Source organism: Poromitra crassiceps (assembly GCF_964638095.1).
Source record: "Poromitra crassiceps genome assembly, chromosome: 30".
Lineage (NCBI taxonomy): Eukaryota > Metazoa > Chordata > Actinopteri > Beryciformes > Melamphaidae > Poromitra > Poromitra crassiceps.
In genome coordinates, this window is record NC_139652.1 from 9,435,828 (window position 1) to 9,457,508 (window position 21,681).

Genomic DNA, 21,681 nt, shown 5'->3' on the forward strand with positions numbered 1-21,681 from the left:
ACTGCACTCCTATCATCAGGTCCCCTAAGCGCACTCCCCAAGTTTGGAGGCTATCAGAGTAATGGTGTGTGAGTTACGGCCATTTAAAATCTAAAACATTGCTGTAGCGGCCCCCCCCCCCCATGGGTGCAATTTCTCTTGTTTTTTCTTCCCCGGTTTCATGCCAGATCCTTAAAGTGTTTTGGTAAAGTTTGGAGGCGATCGAAGCAATGGTGTGGTTTGCAATTACAGACAAGACAGACATACACGCATACAGCACTCGTATTAGTAGGATATACACTACAAGCACCCCTGTCTGGTGGGGGGGGGGGGGGGGGGCAGTTTTGTTTGAATGATCCAAAAGCCATTTCACTGGTAAAGTAGGAATGTATCAGAGGAGGTATCCCATGCAAATGAACATCAGTATGGCAGGAAAGTTATTCCTGTCAACTTATAGTTGCAAAAATGAACAACTTAAGGTTTGACTCAAAATGGTTCTAAAGCCAAAAAATCAACCTCTGCATCGTCAAAGTCCAAGAGGTCAACTGCTTATTTAAACTTTATGAAATGTCAGGGAGTTGGGGATGGGGGGGGATGCAGTGATGCTCAACTTGCCTCTGGCTTTGGGAGAGACATGTTCATGTTTGAAGTCCTCTGCCATCAGAGAATTGATGTGGCCTTTTGATTTCTAAGGAGGATTTTCACCAAAGTGCTTTTATTGGTTTGGTTGTGCTGCTGACTCATCGATGATGCATTTTGCTCACACCGGGGTTCATGATGTTCAAAACGGTCATGAACCACAGAAGCAAGCAGCTATGGAACGTTCTCAGCCAAAGATGATCAACCTGCCTTGTCTACATCTAGGCCTATATTTCCTACATTTGCCAGGCTGCCTTTCTCAAGTGTTTGGGTGGAGTGTTCCTTTAAGATGATTCACACTGTTATTAGAGGTTAATGGGAAGATGCTGAAGTTGTCCATGTCGTCCTTTACCAATACACAGAATTTAGTGAACTATGGCAGGCTAACTAGACATGACTATGTCACTGATTTGATTAGGGTTATGAAGTGCATTCTTCCTAGATATTTCACTGAATGAAGCCCATGGTGACCAGCAGGCTCATGACATCCACTGAAGGCTCAAAATAAACTTTCAACAAACAGGGCCCCTCAAGCTGCTTAGTTTCCCTATTTATAAAATACTGTACAATGTCTCCATCCAGTGGCAGAGAACAGACATTGTCTTATTTCTTCATGACACGTTTGGACCATCGACATAAATAAACTTCATATATCTCAGTGGTTTGGACCTTTGGACTCGCAGGACTTCTTGGTCTACTGGCACTACATATTACATAAGCCTCGGCTTTAGATAGTTTTGAACCCTGAGTCACATCAGCTCTATGAGTGAACATTGTTCACACAAATATTGTTGGGTGACAATATTTATAACAATATTTGTCGACTAAAAACAACTGCCACTGAAAAACAGGAAGATTTGTATTATGCACAGGGTATGTATAACTGGCTTAGCATTTTTATGCCTCCACCGGCAGAAACAATTTATATTGTAGGTCGGGGTCAGTTATTTTAACGGTTTCCATCCAAAAGCACGTGACAATTTACGAGTTTACGATGAGCACCTGAATGCAGCATGAAGAGCCGAAGAGCCGAAACGTCATGGTTGTCACAGTTGTTGCATGGCATCATCAGCCGGTATCAATTATTTATCGCTACGAAGAAAAAAAAAAAAAATCACCAGTGCTCCAATATATTCCTAAAGTAACAGCAAATTGCACGATATATCAATTTGACAAACAATCAACAATACAATTGGAGGATTTCTTCATAGCGAGCCTGTCTTTCAGCCAATAGGATTTCAGTGCGGCGTCTCCTCCCATCATCACGTCTCACAACCAGTATGATGGCCGCCGTTCTGTAGTGTGTTGTCATATGCGAGATTAATTCGTTCTTTAACTCATTTTAACCATGTCAGCCGTACTTTTCCTGAAAAACTCGGTGAGCAGATTGCCGCTGAATGTCGCCCGACAGGCTGCTGGTTGCCTTTACCACACCGAGAAAGGTGTTTACGGCTACCGACCTAAACAAACCGAGCAGGAGCACAAGTTGCAGAGCGACCACATCGCTGCACTTAATCAAGGTCAGTATGGGGAGGCAGTGTGTCCGGGCAATTTTACATCACCTGGCAGTACGAGCAATCTTCATTGTTGTCTCCAAAAAAGAATGGTGATTGATACAGGATAGAGTTTATATTTTTGGAGTTGCCCCTCACACCCACGCATTGACATTGAGTGAGTTTTGGGACAGCCCACTCTGAGTGGACACTTGTTGTGCTTTGCACTCACAGATCATGGTCTTGCCCTTCTGGTGGAGGCATACAGAGCACATGGGCACAAAGCTGCTAAAATTAACCCTTTGCTGCCCCAGAGGCCTGTGGTAGACACCGTACCGGAGATCAAGGTGTTGACTGGCGCTGTACAAGGACAACTCAACACTTCAGGTATGACTGTGGTGGAAGGAAACCCAGAGACACAACATCATCATCCATCAAAAGTTGGGATCATGACTGTTTCCGTTTCCCTCTCCTTTCGGGGTTATTATATCCTTATATCACTTGCACATTTAAAGTACTTGCATTGCTTTTAATGTGCAGTTGGAATACCATTTGATCCATCCTTAAGTTTGCACATACATAATGTAAGATATAAACTGGTCATTCATTATAAAAACCCAGTAATAAAATGTAAAGTCAATATGATTCAGAAGGAATTCACATACGTTGTGTTGTCGGGTGAAAACCTCATTTCAGAAATCCTTCAGCTGCGTTTAAAAGTGGTTTTCACTCCTCCACAGTACTGCTGACTTTCTATCCTGCCAGGTAGCTAATTGCATTCACTTTGAATCTCAGATGTAAAATAGTACCCCCCCCCCCCCCCCCCCCCCCCCACTGAACCAGCAGGGCATTAAAACCACTGGGTAGAACATGAAAATCACCCAATTTAGTTATGAGGTTTTCACCTGACCACAACAACTCTTCTCTTTCTGTTTACTTTCCACCTCCCCCCCCCACACACACATCAGCCCACCATGCCCAGTGAGAGTTTGTTTCCCCACTGCTCATTACATGCACTTCTCCAGGACTGCGGCACTTTGGAAAGGCAGAGGCTTCGGTGGAGGAGGTGCTAGCCTACCTGGAGGAGGCGTACTGCGGCCACCTCTCAGTGGAGACCAGCCAGCTGACCAGCCTGGAGGAGAGGGAGTGGTTCGCCGACCGCTTCGAGGAGCTGAAGAAGAATCCCATCGCCGCCGAGGAGAGGAGGCAGCTGGCCAAGCTCATGCTGGAGTCCCAGGTGCTGTAGGTTTCGAGTGATTTCGAAGAATGCCAAGGCTGTGCAATATTTCTGATACTTAATCAATTTTCTCTCTCACAACCCTCAGGAATTTGACCATTTCCTGGCTACAAAGTTTGCGACTGTGAAACGTTACGGAGGCGAAGGAGCCGAGAGCATGATGGGATTTTTCTACGAGCTTTTCCACCAGTCGGCCGTCAGCGGAGTGACCGACATTGTCATCGGGATGCCCCACAGAGGCCGACTCAACCTCCTGACGGGCCTGCTGAAGTTCCCTCCAGAGGTTAGCCTGCAAGATGGCTTTTAAGAAATGAAAAGCCTTTTTGTTTTTGTTTTGTTTTTTTGTATTATATATTTTTTCTGGGCAGAAACTGACATGATTTTGGTCAGAATAGAAAAATGATGGGGAAAATAGGGTCCAAATCAAAAATGGACTTATCCTTTAGCAACAACATCATTTGTTGGCACACACAGACACCCAAGCTTTAATACCTGGATAAGACTCTATTATCAGTGCATTCAGTCACTGTTTCAGTCCAGAGGAAATGTCGTGCATTTTACAGGGAGTGCTACATAAAAAAGTTTAGAGATGAGATAACACCAGGGTTTACGGGCTCTTCAAATAAAGGTTACTATAGCTTATTTACCATTTTGATTTGATTTGATTTATTAGGATCCCCATTAGCTTATGCAAAGCATAAGCTACTCTTCCTGGGGTCCGCATAGAACATTAAACATTATACATTTACAAACAAGACAATCTTTCAATACCAGAGGCCGAGGACGCCCTGACTGAGGGAAATGTCATTTGTTCATCCACGTTCCCTCGTTCTCCAGCTCATGTTCCGTAAGATGCGCGGCCTCAGCGAGTTCCCCGAGAACTCCCCTGCCATCGGCGACGTCCTGTCCCACCTCACCTCCTCGGTGGAGCTGGAGTTTGGAGGCGGACGCCCGGTTCACGTCACCATGCTGCCCAACCCGTCCCACCTGGAAGCGATCAACCCGGTGACCCAGGGCAAGGCCCGGGCCCGCCAGCAGCTCCGGCAGGAAGGGGACTATTCGCCCCAAGACGGCGCTCAGCCGGGCGACCGAGTCATCTGCCTGCAGGTATTCAGCCCAGCTCTCATGTCAAAGAGGGGAACGAGAATTTTTAGGCAAACTGGGTTGAGTAACCACAGAGTGAGACCCGATTTTGTATGAGACTAAGTTAACTTGCTGATTTCCATATATCCCCCAAACTGTTTCAGATGATGTACATGGTTATGTTTATAGAATTAAAATATATGTTTATCAAGAATTATATAAAAAAAAGTGGGGGATGACACATTAAGATAAGTTCACCCAAAAATGAAAATTCAGTCATTATCTACTCACCCCCATGCCGATGGAAGTGTTTTAGTCCACAAAACATTCATGGCGTTTCAGAGCAAAACACTGTTGCAGAATTCTCCTAAACAATTGAAGTGGTTAGGGTGAAGGGTGAACTTTTCCCAATGATTGTCACGCTGCATTTGTCTCAGGTTACTAGTCCACTGTGAAAGGGGAAGTAAAATGCTAGAGCACATTGCATTGGATTACATTGGACTGCATTTATATAGCGCTTTTATCCAAAGTGCTTCACAATGTATTTACAGTGAATGACTTTGGTACCGTTGTTAACGGTTAGCTCCTACAGTAGATTAGATTTTGTGTACAGGGATGCAAACTAGTCACCTTTAGGGGACAGTCACCTTTTTCACACTAAAATAGGAGGATTTCTGAGTGGGTCTGAGTCTCCCCTGGTATCTCACCTTTTTCACTACCCACGACTTTGCATCCATACATTACATTATGTCATTTGGCAGACGCTTTTATCCAAAGCGACTTACAATAACACATTTTTTGTCAGCAATAGAGCAATCAACTATGCAACTGTGACAACTGCATCCCTGTGTGTAACTGTACTTATGTGAGGCGGGGTCTTGCTATTGCTAAACATGTCTTCCTCGAACCTTCTCTGGATAAATAGGTTACCAAAATATCAGGATAGTCGGTAACGGTATACTTTATTTGAAAGGGGATAGTTGTACGTATGTTTTCCTTTTTTCCACAGGTCCACGGTGACGGCTCGTTCTCTGGCCAAGGGATTGTTCCAGAGACCTTCACCATCGCATACCTCCCCCACTACAGAGTCGGCGGCAGCATCCACCTCATTGTGAACAACCAAGTGGGCTACACCACTCCTTCTGAGAGAGCCAGGTCCTCTTTGTACTGCAGTGATGTGGGTGAGTGAAGTGTACCAACAATATCAGTATCCAAGGTATGAATAATGAGCTGCTACTTCTTAGAAGATGTGGGTCAAATGTATTTGTATGTATAGCTTTTTATGCAAGTTTAATGTATTTAGGGACAGGAAATGAGTTTGACTTATCTTTTTCCATTTCATTTTAGTTTAGGTGTTAGGATCTTCTTCTTTTTTACTTGGCTCTCTCAGACAGCCTCTTCGACATGTTCCTCAAAGTGAAAACCAAGTTGTGAGGTGATGTAAGGGTCCCAACGCAAGACTGACCCCCCTCTCAAAACACCCAAATTGAAAACGGAATTATTTCTCTGGGCCTTTTTTACAACTATGAAATAATTTGGTTACTACAATAATTAGGTCTACTTTTAATTTTGATAATTAGGCCTACTTTTATCAATTTCAGCCAATTATGGAAAATTCTGCAATATTCCATGTTTTACAGTTGATTCCATTTGTATTATTAAATTCCATGATTCTATCCGGGTTTTTTTTCCGTTTTGTGGAAATCATATGGCCCTAAATATATTGTATAGGTAAATCAGTGTACTGTATGTGATAAACAACCTACTCAACTGACACTATTTGAATTGTGCTGTAAGAGCCATTCTAGGAGAAAATATATTTTGATGTGTTTGTAATTTGTACATTTGAAATTGTGTTAATGGCTAAAATATAATATATTTGTTGATTATTATGGAATTTTCGTTTTCTTATAGTTTCTTATGTAGACCTAATAGATTTCAAGTAGAGAAATGCTCCTTTACATTGACATTGGATTGAGAAAGTCCACGGTGCAACACAGTTTTTGACCGCACAAATGATTGATGAATCTAGTCTAGTAACTCTTTTGTGTTTTTTTCCACTAAACATTTTAAAATGGAGTTAGTCTCTGAAGATTTATTCGTGTCAGACGTATTGCGTTTTGCATGGATTTTACCCGGTATTGCACATATTGAGCCACATGTGCTAATGCAATTAACCCCACCAAGCTCTGTTTCGTAGTGAAACCCTAACTCTGGATGATGTTATGATCAGAATAATGTGTTCATTGATATCCCAGGTAAGATGGTGGGCTGCGCTGTGATCCATGTGAACGGCGATGATGCGGAGGAAGTGCTGCGGGCGACTCGTCTGGCTGTGGAGTACCAGCGGCGCTTCAGGAAAGATGTGATCGTGGACCTGATGTGCTACCGGCAGTGGGGCCACAACGAGCTGGACGAGCCATCCTTCACCAACCCAGCCATGTACAAGATCATCCGGTCAGTTCAGTGTGTTTACCTCGTATCATAACACACATTCTCACCAATACTTCAAATATACAACACAACAGATTAAAGGAGAATTTCGGTTTTTTTTAACCTGGATCCATCTCCTGGCATTAATTATGATTTGGCCACTCACCAGGCGATCTCCGCGGCGTTTCTGGCCATCCTAGCATTGTTTTGACATCAATAGCGTCCAAGTCAGTTGTAAAATGGAGCTGACTTGGGGCCAAATGTGAGCCTGTCTTTCCTGCATCTAAATAGCTATTTTTATTCCCGTTTTCCCCAAATATCGTCAGAATCTGATCCCTCAAGAAGCACCACAGTGATATTTCGCCAAAGGCTGTTTCCTGGAGTCCCACAGGGATCAAATTACCTCAAACGTGATCTCGGTCACCAAGTCTCGTGAAGTCCCGCGATACTTTCCTGCCGACTGACCAAGTACAGGAGGACGCTTTGCGGTGGTGGTTTTAGCGCAACCTATGTGGGGTTTGGCATAACCTATGTGGGATTCGAAATAACGAAGGTTATGCCAAACCCCACATAGGTTGCGCTAAAACCACCACCGCAAAGCGTCCTCCTGTACTTGGTCAGTCGGCAGGAAAGTATCGCGGGACTTCACGAGACTTGGTGACCGAGATCACGTTTGAGGTAATTTGATCCCTGTGGGACTCCAGGAAACAGCCTTTGGCGAAATATCACTGTGGTGCTTCTTGAGGGATCAGATTCTGACGATATTTGGCGAAAACGGGAATAAAAATAGCTATTTAGATGCAGGAAAGACAGGCTCACACTTGGCCCCAAGTCAGCTCCATTTTACAACTGACTTGGACGCTATTGATGTCAAAACAACGCTAGGACGTCCAGAAACGCCGCGGAGATCGCCTGGTGAGTGGCCAAATCATAATTAATGCCAGGAGATGGATCCAGGTTCAAAAAAACCGAAATTCTCCTTTAAGCAGACCTGGAAGGTCTTTGAAAAGTATGGATAATGTTTTTAATAGTTTCCAGGTCTTAGAAAGCATGGGGAAAATATTGTTGTTCAGTCCCTCCCTACACTTTTATTCAGCTGAGTAGACCTACTGCAATAATGTATCATATTATGAAGACTTCATAATATATTCTACAACATTGTGAATGATGGCCTTCAGTTCATAGTCGTATCAGAGTCATATTCTCCAAGTACTATCAGCACACAACATATTTGGATACTACTGACCAAAATCTTAAAATTGAAGGAAGAATTTTAGGTTTGGAAACCGGTGTATTATAGCTAGTGGTACAGTATAGAAATGCCTCACATTCCTTTATTCTTTTAAGTCTAATTGACTTCATTTTAATATGATTTCCCTGTATAGAGATACAATAAAGAACAAGACGGGCCATGTCTGTCCACATATTTTTTTTCTTGGCGGAGTGCTTTGGATATAAAAAAAATATGATAAGGTAAATGGCAAGCCAACATCAAACCAACAAGATAGCATTAATAATTCTTACTCTGAACCCCCCAAAAAGCAGAGACATCTCCCCGGGCTTTGGTCGTGGTAGCCCTTCAAGGTAAGATCGTAGATGACTGGATTGCAGAGATGGGAAGTAACTAAGTAGAAATACTTCATTACTGCACTTAAATAGGATTTTCAGGTACAGGTATCTGTACTTTACAGACTATTTATTTCTCTTACAACTTTTTACTTTTACTCCCTCCATTTTAACACTTGTTACATTTTCAAAACAGGCTAATTGCTTTAGTTTTAATGCATGACAGACAAAAACGATGTCGTTGTCGTTGTCTCTCTCGTCTTGCGTTCTCCCAGCTTTTTACTTTGATACTTTATTACAGTTTTGAGCCTGTACTTTTTTACCTGAGTAAATCAGTTGAATCAGAGTATTTTTTGATATAAGTAACTGTACTTCTACTTAAGTAAAGAATGTGTGTACATTTCCCATCTCTGCTGGATTGGAAACACCAGGTGTGGTGCTGGGAAGAAGAGCGCTCCTAGCACATCTTTACCATAGAATGTGAATTGCAGAAAGACACGGGCAGCAAAGAAAAAAAGGTTTCTGTGGACACGGCACCTTAGTAGACACAACATATGTTTGCGTTTTCGCGGTGTGAATCCACCTTAGGTGCTTTGTTGCATGTCTCTCCGACCTACCTGTCACCCTCCACCTACTAGTACCACCTCCACCTTAGTAGGAATAAAGTGATTTTTTTCACACTAGAGATGAGTAAGCGAGTCCAAGATCCAACATAAACATCTTGTGAAGAGGTGCGCTACTGTAATATTAATGCTGCTTTGTCATTTGCTTTTTTGGTTTGAGAACGAGTCTTTTGGCTTTCGAGGCTGAAATCTCCATGATGCCGATCACTTGCTGATAGCACCGTCCTCATCACTCGCTGATAGCACCGTCCTCATCACTCGCTGATAGCACCGTCCTCATCACTCGCTGATAGCACCGTCCTCCATTGTTGAGCTGTTGAAAATGCGTGGAGAAAGGAATGGGTGCGGGGTAATAGATGGGAGGGTGTTGAAATTGTCACGGGTGCCAGAGCTTTGAAAGCCAGCAATTTCAGCACCTGGCAAAGTAATCATTGATCAGCAACCCTATCATACCCCTGCAGATATATTATGGTCATTTGTGCTATAGGGGTAGTATAAATCTTAACCCCCCTCTTTAAAAAAAAAAAAAAAAAAAAAAAAAAAAAGTTAACTTCAACTTAGGTTATTGATAGAGAATAAAATTCTCTTCTCCGCTATATGTGATAATTATAACACAGCTTATCTAAACCAAATAAATTGAAGCCATGAGTCTAGGAAGATGTCTTTATAAAAGTATATATATTTACCATACATTCTCTGCAATATGTATATTGTCAGAGGGCTTGAATCTCAATGTACACATTTCTGATCAATGTACAGAGTCAAATATTCAGCGGCGATGTCACAATTTGACATAAGCTTTATAGGCAAAGGTAGGCAGAGAGAAACAGAGAGAGGAGGGGAGGTGAATGTGTGTGCGCTGCTCCAGTCTGACTGAGAGACTGTTATCAATTGTTATGGTACACGACGCACTGTGACCAAGGTCTCAGCAAAAAGGAGAAGTCCTCTGCCATTCTATATGTGTGAAATGTCATGGGTGAATCTATGTGTCAGATGTCATGTTAACTTATAGCTTATTGATTAGGAAATGCCAATGGAACTTAGCATAATTATGTGTATGCAAATATAGCTTATTGATTAGGAAATGGCATGGAACTTATATTTTTCTCCAACAGTTATTTAACATGTAATATTCAAAACGAAATCCTGCCATGTCCTCACAGCTCCAGGAAAAGCATCCCTGACTCCTACTCCGACCAGCTGATCTCCGAGGGCTTGATGACGGATGCCGAGCGCGGAGAGATCAAATCCCAGCACTACGGCATGCTCAACGACAAGCTGGCCAGCATGACCGTGTACAGCCCCCCGCCCACCAACCTGCAGGGCCGCTGGGGCGACTTGGTGGAACCGCAGGCCCGGGTCACCACCTGGGACACCGGCGTCCCCGTGCCCCTGCTGCAGTTCGTGGGCGCAAAGTCTGTGGACATCCCCGAGGACATCCAGCTGCACGGCCACCTGGGAAAGACCCATGTGCAGGTACAGCCGGGCCTCACACTTCTGTCACTTCTGTCATTGGCTGTTTTGATGGGCCGGTTCTGCATTGGACCATGATGTGGTGCTTGTGTTTTTGTGATCCCAGGCTCGCCTCCTGAAGTTGGCAGAAGGAGCCAAACTCGACTGGTCCACAGCAGAGGCCATGGCATTCGGCTCCCTCCTCAGCCAGGGTCGGTGTCACATTTGATTGCTGAGTTGTGACTACATTGACTTCTTACAATTCAATGCATTTACCTTTGGTCTCCACTGCTCTCTAGGCTTCAATATTCGTATCAGTGGACAGGATGTTGGAAGGGGCACATTCAGTCAGCGACATGCCATGGTGGTGTGTCAGGACACGAATGATATGTACATCCCTCTCAACCACATCGACCCTCAGCAGAAAGGATTCCTAGAGGTAACGCCTATAGAACGCCGTTAAAACCAACAGTAGATCACATACTGAAATGTAATCGAGTATAAAAGTAAAAAAGTATTCCTCCTGGCTGTTTCTGTGCAAAGCTAACTGAACCTCACCCCATATTAATTAAGATAAACAGAATTTCTGGGGTGGGGACTCTGGAGACGATGAACCGAGCACACACGGACACACTCCAATTAACGCTCTCCAAGTAGTAGGATTGGCTACAGGTGGTGTATGCTGATGGTATATAATCTCTGGTCCTGGATTTGTTTGAAACAGTCACTGAAGAACTAAATATAGGAAATGAAAATAAATAAAGTGACTCCCTTCAAGCTGTGACTCCCTTCAAGCTTCAAATCAGTTTTGGTGGAGCACGAAGTCCTTCATCACTTGTGTTAGTGGTAGGGAGTGGACTTGGATCAGGCGATGTGTGCCCAGCACTTGGCGGATCCGGATCCGACACACATGGGCCAGACTGCGAGGACATCTCTTGGCCTCAAGAAAGACCCTGAGAGCGTTGGGATCCGCCCATTCCTCCAGCTGTGCCTGTTCTGTGGTCACCAGGGCCGGGTCAGCGCCGTGGTCCAGCAGCAGCTGGACGAATGCCGTGTTGGACCTGTTATGCAGCACCACCTTCAGCAGGAGAGAAGCCACATCACGGGTCAGAACGCCAGCGGCCTGGAGCAGCATGCGGAAGCAGCGCAGGTGGTTGTCATGAGCACTGATGTGGAGAGGGGTCCATTTGCGTATGGTTCTGTTAGGGTCGGCCCCGGCTTTCAGGAGGATCCGGACACAGTCCGGGTGATTGCAGAGCACGGCAAAGTAGAGAGGCGTGAAGAGACCGTCAGCAGCTAGGTCTACCTGTGCTCCCTGGGTGATCAAGTAGTCCACACAGGCAGCATGACCCTGCCATGCTGCGCACCCCAGAGGGGTCGACCACAACCCATCAAAAGACATCTCATTGATCTGCCTTCTGAAGCGGTCTTCCTGCAGCAGGCTCCTCAGTGTGTCCAGGTCTCCTGCACAGATGGCATCACAGATTCGCCAGTCAGCATGTCCTGCTCGAACAGCCATTCCTTCAGATCTGTCACTGCTGTACCACACTGACTTGTATGCGGTGTCATGATGTCATCAGTGGAATTTATGACATCACTGATGATGTCATCTGTGACATTATCACTGAACTATTAGGTTTGTCTGTGATCACTGATGATGTCAACATTGGAATTTATAACATCACTGATGATGTCATCAGTGAGACAGACGGACAGAGCCCTAGCTCCCTTTTATATATATATATATGAAGAGTTAATTTTCAAAAACAGGTAAACGCCATTCTTAAAATGAACAAACATCTGTTTGATACTCCCTGGAGTGCACATAGAAAACATTATTGAGGTGATTTATGTGAAAATTATCAGATGAATATGTTTTAGTTATGATTGATCATAAAAATTTACCCAAAATTAATTAATTATAGTATGAATAAAGAAAAAAAAAAAAAAACATCGCATGGATGCATAACTGGGACGTATCCTCAGTGATGTACCCTGGGGTCATAGGATGTTTCGGGTCTCGCAACATCATACACCCTCGCCCAGGTGACCCAGCCGGGGCTGGCCAAGCCCCAACTTACGTCCCAGTAGCTACCCACAGTCAGCCCTATAGGGAGGGTCGAAGGTGGTCATGCGGTCAGGGCCACTCAATCCGCTGCTCCGGAACTACTCTGCCGGGACCGGGGGAGGGGGAGGGCTCTGGTACGTAGAGGGACCGGGCTCTGTGGGTTGCCACCCGGCCGGGTTCCTCCCTCGTCTAACCAGGTCTAGGACCTGTGCGCTGCACCAGACTCCCCCGCTCCAAACATCTCATTCCGAGGTGATGGTATCTTAGTGGACACCATGCAGTACCAGTACTTGGTGGCACTGCAGTCTCCACTTGCGGCTTGAATGGCCCTCCTAAAAGGCCTCTCGTGGGTTGTTGGGCTTCTTCCTCACGGAAGACGCAGGCTGGGGAGCTAACCCATACTGCTACCCGGGTGCCGTCCCTGTTCCGGCTGTCAACTGACTCTCCAGTAGTCACTAGTCTTTCCTGGTTGTCACGTAGTCTATTCCTATGAGTCACTGGCTAGGCCAGGCTAACTAATAAAGAAAAAAAAACATTGCATGGATGCATAACTGGGACGTATCCTCAGTGATGTACCCTGGGGTCATAGGATGTTTCGGGTCTCGCAACATCATACACCCTCGCCCAGGTGACCCAGCCGGGGCTGGCCAAGCCCCAACTTACGTCCCAGTAGCTACCCACAGTCAGCCCTATAGGGAGGGTCGAAGGTGGTCACGTGGTCAGGGCCACTCAATCCGCTGCTCCGGAACTACTCTGCCGGGACCGGGGGAGGGGGAGGGCTCTGGTACGTAGAGGGACCGGGCTCTGTGGGTTGCCACCCGGCCGGGCTCCTCCCTCGTCTAACCAGGTCTAGGACCTGTGCGCTGCACCAGACTCCCCCGCTCCAAACATCTCATTCCGAGGTGATGGTATCTTAGTGGACACCATGCAGTACCAGTACTTGGTGGCACTGCAGTCTCCACTTGCGGCTTGAATGGCCCTCCTAAAAGGCCTCTCGTGGCATCAATCAATCTATAAAATAAAATGATAAAAAATCCAAATGGAGATACCTGTTTTTGCAAATGAACTCTTCATATATATATATATATATATATATATATATATATATATGATTAATCCTTGCATAAGACATATATATATATGATTAATCCTTGCATAAGACATTTTTACCTACACCTTTACCATGTGGGGTATTCTGGTTTTTCAGGTGTGTAATAGTCCACTCTCCGAGGAGGCAGTGCTAGGATTTGAGTATGGCATGAGTATCGCCCAGCCGAAGCTCCTACCCATCTGGGAGGCTCAGTTTGGTGACTTCTTCAACGGGGCGCAGATCATCTTTGATACCTTCATCTCCGGAGGTAAACCCCTGACCATCCTGACTCTACTGCTACAATGCAGGAGGAATGGTTAACTTGTTGGGACACTTTACAAGACAGTTGCCCAATACTGCATTGGCATGCTAATTGTGGGACCAAAGATAACAAGTCAAGTCATAAAATAGCATTGGAAGAAATAAAAGCACATGACACAAAAAGAAAAAGAAAACCGCAATAAGAGCAATAAAATATGAAATAAAAACAATGATAAAATAACATAAGATGGATGTAGCAGCAATAACAATAATACAAGAGTGTGATATGCAGGCTTTAACCCATTGATACCTGATGCAGCATTTGTGTGTGTATCCCTTTAAGACCGCGAACCCCGTAAACGCGGTTTGCGGTCTTAAAGGGATACGCACACAAATGAGGGATATACACGCAAATGCTGCATCAGGTATCAATGGGTTAATCAAAGGCTCTGGAGAACAGAAAGGTTTTGAGGTTACTTTTAGGATCATTAAGTCCGATCAACTGGCAGCTTGTTCCAGCAACTAGACTAACTGTTTTTGTTATTGCCACATAACACACAGCACTTCTCTCTCTGGCCAGCAGGGGCCTGACACTTGCATTTCGGGTTGTGGTCAAAAAAATCTCTGGGAATTTATGTTTTCCATCCCGGAAGACTGGGGCCAATTACCGGAGTCTCCTGGCCAATCCGGGAGGGTTGGCAACCTTATCTGGACCATTTGCTTTTTGGCGGTGTGAAAGCAAACCCCAACCAGCTGAAAAAAACAACAACAATCATTCTCGCATCAGGTGCGAGCCAAGGAAGCGGACTATCACGTCACGTGTGGAAGCGCTCTAAGAGACCCAATTGGCTCGTATTTGACTAGAATTTGTGAAAACTATGGGAAACATCACGTATTGCACAGATATGACAGTAGACAAATTATATAAACACTACAATTCTTCATTCAAAGCAGAAGAATTGTACAAATGTGTCAGCAATGCCATAGCTGTTAGCAGCTTTGGCATTGTCACAGATGTGTAAATTACAAATAGGCCGACAAATGGCGAAACATGCATGAAAATCAAATGTGGGGGAAAATACAACTTGGTCTATGGATGACCTGAACACAGCTCATATTGCTGTCCATGTGCAAATGAGCAGAGTTCAGTCAGTCTGTCACCCAGGTAACATAATACATTTGTCACACATTGAATTTCATTGCTGTCTCCAGGTGAGGCCAAGTGGCTGCTGCAGTGTGGGATGGTGATCCTGCTACCTCACGGCTACGATGGAGCAGGACCTGAACACTCCTCCTGCCGCATGGAGCGCTTCCTCCAGGTCTGCTGGCCACGCATTACCTGCGAGTGTCATCTACTGTCGCTTAATGCGCTATGCCAAAAACCACCTTGAAGTGAAAATGTGTGGTTACTGTATGTTTTTGGATTTCACATTACGTGAATAGTGAATGATTGGCATCTCTTGACTCGCCCCCCCCCCCCTTCTCGTCTCTTTAGATGTGCGACAGTAAGGAGGAGGGGGTGGACGGTGACACCATCAACATGGCGGTGGTCAACCCCACCACTCCCGCTCAGTACTTCCACCTGCTGAGGCGGCAGATGATCCGCAACTTCCGCAAACCCCTGATTGTGGCCGGCCCCAAGACGCTGCTGAGATTTTCTGTAAGCACTTTGTGTGCGTTCACTGTGATGAAGAAGAAACACCTCCACTAACTAACATCTGCAAGGAGGCGGCGGCTCCAAGAACATTGCAAAAACTGGTGATTTCAAGGACATGATTTTTTTTTTTTTTTTTTTACACAAAAGGCTGAATAAGGTTCTCTTTCTTTTCCCAGGGGGCGGTGTCCAGCCTGGCTGAGTTGGCACCAGGAACATTTTTCAGACCGGTGTTAGGTGACACTTCAGTCTCAGCAGAAAGGTACAGAATTCACAACATGGTGATGCTGGTGATAAATCAGAGCTTTTCCTCAAGCATGTTATATTGATTCTTCAGGGCGTCTGTACGTGTCCAAAGCATTAAAATGTGTTTCACTGAATTATCCCAATTCCAAGCCTTTGTTTAAAGGTCTTAAATACAGTAAAATCTAGTCTTTGAGTTCAAATGCCATTTCAGTAGTCTTGCAAAATGTTGTGTTCTCTTGGTGAGCTAGTTTTCTAAAAAATAACAAGGTCGTTTTTGTTTTCAGTTTGTTTTTAAATAAATCTTGAATAGTCTTAAATGTAACTTGCTGAAAAAGTGAAGAAAGCCTGTTCTTATTATGAAAACACTAGCAGAGCCCTCTTACAGTATAAGTAATGGAGCAGTTAATCCAACATGTTTTCTTTTATAAGTAACCCAAACAACAGTATGAAGCCGACCTGATCAAACCTTTCCCATTTTGTGTCCTCTGATTGCACACAGTGTCCAGAAGGTGGTGCTGTGCTCAGGGAAACATTACTATGCCCTACTGAAGCAGAGGGAGGCGTCAGCAGCCACTCAGAGCACGGCACTGGTCCGTGTGGAGGAGCTGTGTCCCTTCCCACTGGAGGCTCTGCAGCAGGAGCTCAGGAAATACCCCAACGCCAAAGGTAGTGTGACCCCAGATGATGTACCCCTTGAGCTGTTTTGCCATGCCTAGTACCCCCTCACTCATGCATGTTGGTGAGTCTCCTAAATTTGTTCTATTAAGCTCATATACAACTTTTACTAGGCCTCTCTATCTGATTAGTAAATGGAAATCATTTGAATGACTCTTCTGAAAATTCTGACAGTTTTCAATTGGAAAAAGTCGTCAGTTTTACCAAGATGGGCCTATGAAATTATTTGGAATATTGTTTTTTTTTTACAATAATTTTGGAAATAAATTGTAATCCACAATATTTCCAAGTACCCCCTGCAAGCTGCTCAAGTACCCCTAGGGGTACACGTACCCCTGGTTCGGAATCACTGATGTACAAGTATGTCTAGCTGCTGCCAACAACGTCCCAACTCGAGGCTCACGTTGAAGCATGTTTCAATGTTACTGCAACATGTTGCAGTGCCGAATTTTGTGCGATCCGACCGATCGGAACACAGTTTTGTGGCAGAACATGGCTGTTCGGCACTTTGCAGCACGTTGCGACACTTTGTAGCAGGACTACTACCCGATGGGTAGTCTGACTGGGTTGAAGCAGCATGGTGGACTTAGCTCTCCCATTGGTGCAACGACCATTTCAGTCGGTGCCGGATGGAAATCCCATTCCGCTCCCTGCAAGCTCTGCAATTGGCTCTGACCCGCTCTGACTGCGGCTGCGACCATATTTGGATTTCCTTTCCACGCCCCCCGTGTCGAATCTGTATGCCTCTGCTGCTGTACGTGTTGAATCTGTATGCCTCTGCTGCTGTACGTGTTGAATCTGTCTGCCTCTGCTGCTGTACGTGTCAAATCTGTATGTCTCTGCTGCTGTACGTGTTGAATCTGCCGAGCTCAAATGCCTGCGCCGCTGCCTTTTGAAACAATAACAACAGCAGCGCTAGCTGCTAGCTCGTTGCTACACGCTGAAAACGATTGATGTGGATTATGCAATGAAGCATGGTACATTCGGTGGATGGCTGTAAAGAGCCTTTTTCCCCTCTAGTCCACAGTGAAAGCCTTCCCCAGCCAGACTCTCCCAGCTCCTTTGCTGGGAGAGTCTGGCAAGCGAGACTATCCGACGGGTGAACGGGCACTGCACTACACTACCCCCTGCTCCAAGACTACACTACCCACAACCTCCTAAAAGTGCAACAGTAAATCCTTCCCTGCAGAGGCTATAAGTGGGACTGGTAGAGTAACAGCACTCAGTGAGTGAAAGTCCAACACAGTGAAACAGCAGCTGCTTTTGCGCTAATCCGTATCCTACACCGGCGACCGAGATGAATATGATACGGACTCGCGGGAGTGCGTGTAGGCCGACTAATTGTTGTTTAACATGCAGGCCAACTGGCTAGGAGCGGGTTATAATACGGATTCCACTGCATGTTAAGAAGTGGCTTGAGTGAGTTAAACGGGCACTGCACCAGTATTAGTTAAAAACACATGCAGACATAGCTGAATGTGAACGATTTGCCCCGTGTTCATTTTGTTCAGATCATTTGTCAACATCCTTCTCCTTACCTATAAAAGGTTGAGTGTTGGGCTCATTTCCATCCTCATGTCTAACAAACTGCACCACGGTTCATGTTGAAGAGAACGGAGACTCGCATTTTCAGACGTCTCGGTGCAGTTATTTGATGCACACCACAGTTCTAGTGGCTTTGTTCTCACCTGCCCACACTGCCCAACTGAACTAAGTTAAGTTAAGTTATCCTTTATTTATCCACATGGGGAAATTCGTCCTCTGCATTTGACCCATCCTCTACTAGGAACCTTCCTAGAACTAGGAGCAGTGGGCAGCCGCAGTGCAGCGCCCGGGGACCAACTCCAGTTCTTTCGCCATTGCCTTGGTCAGGAGCACTGACAGGAGTATTAACCCTAACATACATGTCTTTGATGGTGGGAGGAAACCAGAGCACCCGGAAGAAAACCCACACAAACACGGGGAGAACATGCAAACTCTCCACACAGAAAGGACCTGGGACGGACCGGGGTTCGAACCCGGGACCTTCTTGCTGTGAGGCAACAGCGCTAACCACTGAGCCACCTGTGCCGTCCTACAGGAGTAAATGCTCGTCTAGACTCGAGTTTGAGCCACTCCAAACATGCTTGGTGTGAATGCAGCCTAAAGAAAAGTCACAAACAGTGTCAGTGTCCTCTTTTGCTCTTCCTGATTGTGATCAGTTAAATGAGCCCTCCCCCTCCACTCCCCTGCAGAGTTTCTCTGGAGTCAAGAGGAGCCTCAGAACATGGGTCCCTGGTCCTTTGTAGCTCCCAGGTTTGAGAAGCAGCTGGCTTGCAAGGTGAGCAGTGACTGAAATAATAAAATGTCCATTGTAAAGATGAATGATTAAACCTGGAATTGACTGTTGATGTTATACATAATAGAGGATCTTCTTTCCTTCTCAGCTGCGGTTGGTCAGTCGACCTGCTCTGCCCGCCCCTGCTGTGGGTATTGGAACCCTCCATCACCAGCAGCAGGAGGCCATCCTCACCACCACCTTCTCCTAAATCACAAGCATACTGTGAACCAAACTGGACCAGGACTACATGACACATCTGCTGCGGTTCTTCCCACTACCATCTCCCACCATCGCTGAAAAACACACAAGTGCAGAGCTGCTGCGTGGAGCAAACATGAGACCTTTTGACATGGTGTGGACGTGTGGTTAAAATGAATCGTGTCATTACTGTACACAACGAGTCAACTGCCGAAGAGAATAGTGTTGATGGTTGTATTATCGCTGTTCTAACAGAGTCAAATCCTCATTGTTTCGTTTTTCTCTTTGACTATTTGGTCGTTACAGAACAAAGCAAAGAGACCACTACCAACATGGTTCAGATTTGAATCAAGGCCTTAGAGATGACGTTTACAATGCGATTGTAGTACAGAAGCACGTTTAGCTGATCACAATTACTAGCACTAGGGACAATATCTTGTCTTTGTCATGGCTCTTTGTTTCAGATCGTTAATCAGAAGGGCCGTCATCTCATGCATTTTGTTTACACGAGTGGTTTTTATATATATATATATATATATATATATATATATATATATATATATATATATATATATATATATATATAGCTGAAGTGCCTCTACCCTAGCCTAGTATCCAGCCCCATATGAATCACAGTTGTCAGCACTCTTCATATGGATTCATTGGGGTCTGGATACCAGGCTACCTCTACCATGGAAATAAATAAACACCTCTAGAATGTGAAAAAGGATCAACTTATAGGCAGAGCTGAGGGGGAGCACTGGGGATGCTTCAGTAGACACGCCCCCAGAGTTTCAGAGCAGAGAATACTGCAAAAAAAAAAACATTATTTTGAAACCAAATTGTATATACTTGCCGGCATTTTTAATCATTCAAATTTGGCTGGGTGGTTAACAGATTTTTCTGTGGTGTGACAAATCAAATTCAAAACATGTATTTATGCCCATGGGCAACTGTATTCTGGACATTGGACAACAAAATATAAATTATTTAAGATTATATTTTAGACTAAAGGAGAAAAAACTGAACTGTGTTTCTGAACTATCTAGATGTGTTACCATCAAGGCTGTTAAATGCTTCTGCCTCCATGCCTACTTTCGATTGGGTTAGATAGATGTATTTACTCTGTGTCTTGACTCAGGTATGAATTTGAACTGATCAGTGCTTGATCAGCCTTGTTTAATGGTTTAACCCAGTGGTACTCAACCCTGCCCTACTCAGGAGCCACATTGACAAAGAATACTTTTACAAGAGCCACAATCCAAAAGTGTGTTCCCTGAAACCAGTTTGGTTCAGTTTGAGTTTCGCCAGCTCTTCAGCGCTCCACCTTTCAGAAAGTCAGTACTGGACCTTGGGTGCTTTATTTTGTGATCATGTTGCAATTATGGGACCTTCGATTTGTGAAATGATGTTACCACAAAACAAATGCATTTTCCTGAACACATGGATACGAAGGAAAACAAGTTCCCAGTCTGCTTTACATGTCCCCACCCAATTCACTCATTTTGTGTCTAAAAAGGCAGGAAGCAACACAGGTGCAAGCAAAACATTAACGGGGGCCCCGGCCCTGGATCATCAAATGGATTGGAAGTTGGAAACCCTCATTAATGTTCTGCTTGCACCCGTTACTTCCTCCCTTTTAGACACAAAATGGGTGAATTGGGTGTGAAGTGGAAAAAGACTCATTTTAGGTTCATGCTAAGATAGTTTTGCAATTGTCTCTTGTCTGCAAACAGAGCATGATACCTGAGAATAATTCTGCTGAGAGATTTGTTTCTACCCCTGTTTTTTCTTTTGAGTATCACTGGTTTAACCTAAAGACTTCAAGTCCAAATAATGGCATTAAAGGGCTATCAATGACAATCAGTTGCCATTGACGAGTTATGAAATGTTAATATTAAATATTTTCAAATATATTTTCACCATTGTGGATGATTTTTGTTTTCAACTAAACAGATTTTTATTTGCAGAATGGAGTTTTCCCTGCCTTTTTGTACATGGTGTAAGTTATATAAAGAAATTATCTTATAAGGTTAAAAAAAAAGTACTTTTTTATTTATATTGGGGGGCCTATGTGATTTCCTTGTGATTACTAACTCCAGGTCATCATTTACCACTGTATTATTGTCCATGAACTCTGCTTTGTAGGGTCTAAAACTAGTATGGCCTTACAAAGAGAAATCATTTGCTGCTGAAGGGAGGCAGCTGTACAGTACTTAGTGTGACTTGGTATGCAGAAACCCATTACATGTTGCTGTGCGCCTCAAGGATGTTCCCAGTCCGACCTGTAAATGTAGGACTATAATTAGAATCAGGGACATAGTGGAAGGTAAACGTGTGTAAACTCAGTTTACCCATGCAGCTTTTCAGGCTGACAAACCTCGGTGCCCTAAATTCTAATAGGGCTAAGTGTGCACAGTGAACAGCGTCAAACTAGAGGCAGGCTACAGTATATGAATAAGGGTTTTTTTTTTTTGGGAGGGATGGGGGGGGGGGGGGGGGGGGGTTGTTACTTGCTGATACTGGTTGGTGGTTGTTTCCCTTAAATGTATATTTATAAATATTTTAAAGGTTCTCAAACTCTTTCATGTCAAGGACCCCTAAACTGATACAAATTAGACCATGAACCCCATTTGATAAGATTTTGTCCCATGGTCCCCCTGA

General features: G+C 44.6%; 1 protein-coding gene across 2 annotated transcripts; it reads left to right on the forward strand.

Moving 5' to 3' along the window:
• Positions 1-1,918: 1,918 nt before the first annotated feature.
• Positions 1,919-20,969, forward strand: dhtkd1 (dehydrogenase E1 and transketolase domain containing 1). Of its 2 annotated transcripts, XM_083663316.1 has the most exons (17): positions 1,919-2,138; positions 2,346-2,498; positions 3,137-3,348; positions 3,437-3,631; positions 4,186-4,455; positions 5,441-5,612; positions 6,690-6,888; positions 10,217-10,529; positions 10,633-10,717; positions 10,805-10,944; positions 13,781-13,931; positions 15,137-15,243; positions 15,420-15,584; positions 15,758-15,840; positions 16,324-16,490; positions 18,734-18,819; positions 18,926-20,969. In XM_083663316.1, the coding sequence occupies exons 1-17, from the start codon at positions 1,967-1,969 to the stop codon at positions 19,025-19,027; spliced, it is 2,772 nt and encodes a 923-aa protein (XP_083519442.1). In that variant the 5' UTR covers positions 1,919-1,966; the 3' UTR covers positions 19,028-20,969. The 2 variants fall into 2 exon arrangements, with proteins under 2 accessions (XP_083519442.1, XP_083519443.1); XM_083663317.1 differs by lacking the exon at positions 2,346-2,498.
• The last annotated feature ends 712 nt before the right edge of the window (positions 20,970-21,681 follow it).

Bases quoted from the DNA above. Each gene is read 5' to 3' on its own strand.
- dhtkd1 (XM_083663316.1), top strand. From the start codon at position 1,967: ATGTCAGCCGTACTTTTCCTGAAAAACTCGGTGAGCAGATTGCCGCTG. The intron at 4,456-5,440 runs GTATTCAGCCCA...TTTTTTCCACAG, and splicing joins ACCGAGTCATCTGCCTGCAG to GTCCACGGTGACGGCTCGTT. The intron at 10,718-10,804 runs GTCGGTGTCACA...ACTGCTCTCTAG, and splicing joins CGGCTCCCTCCTCAGCCAGG to GCTTCAATATTCGTATCAGT.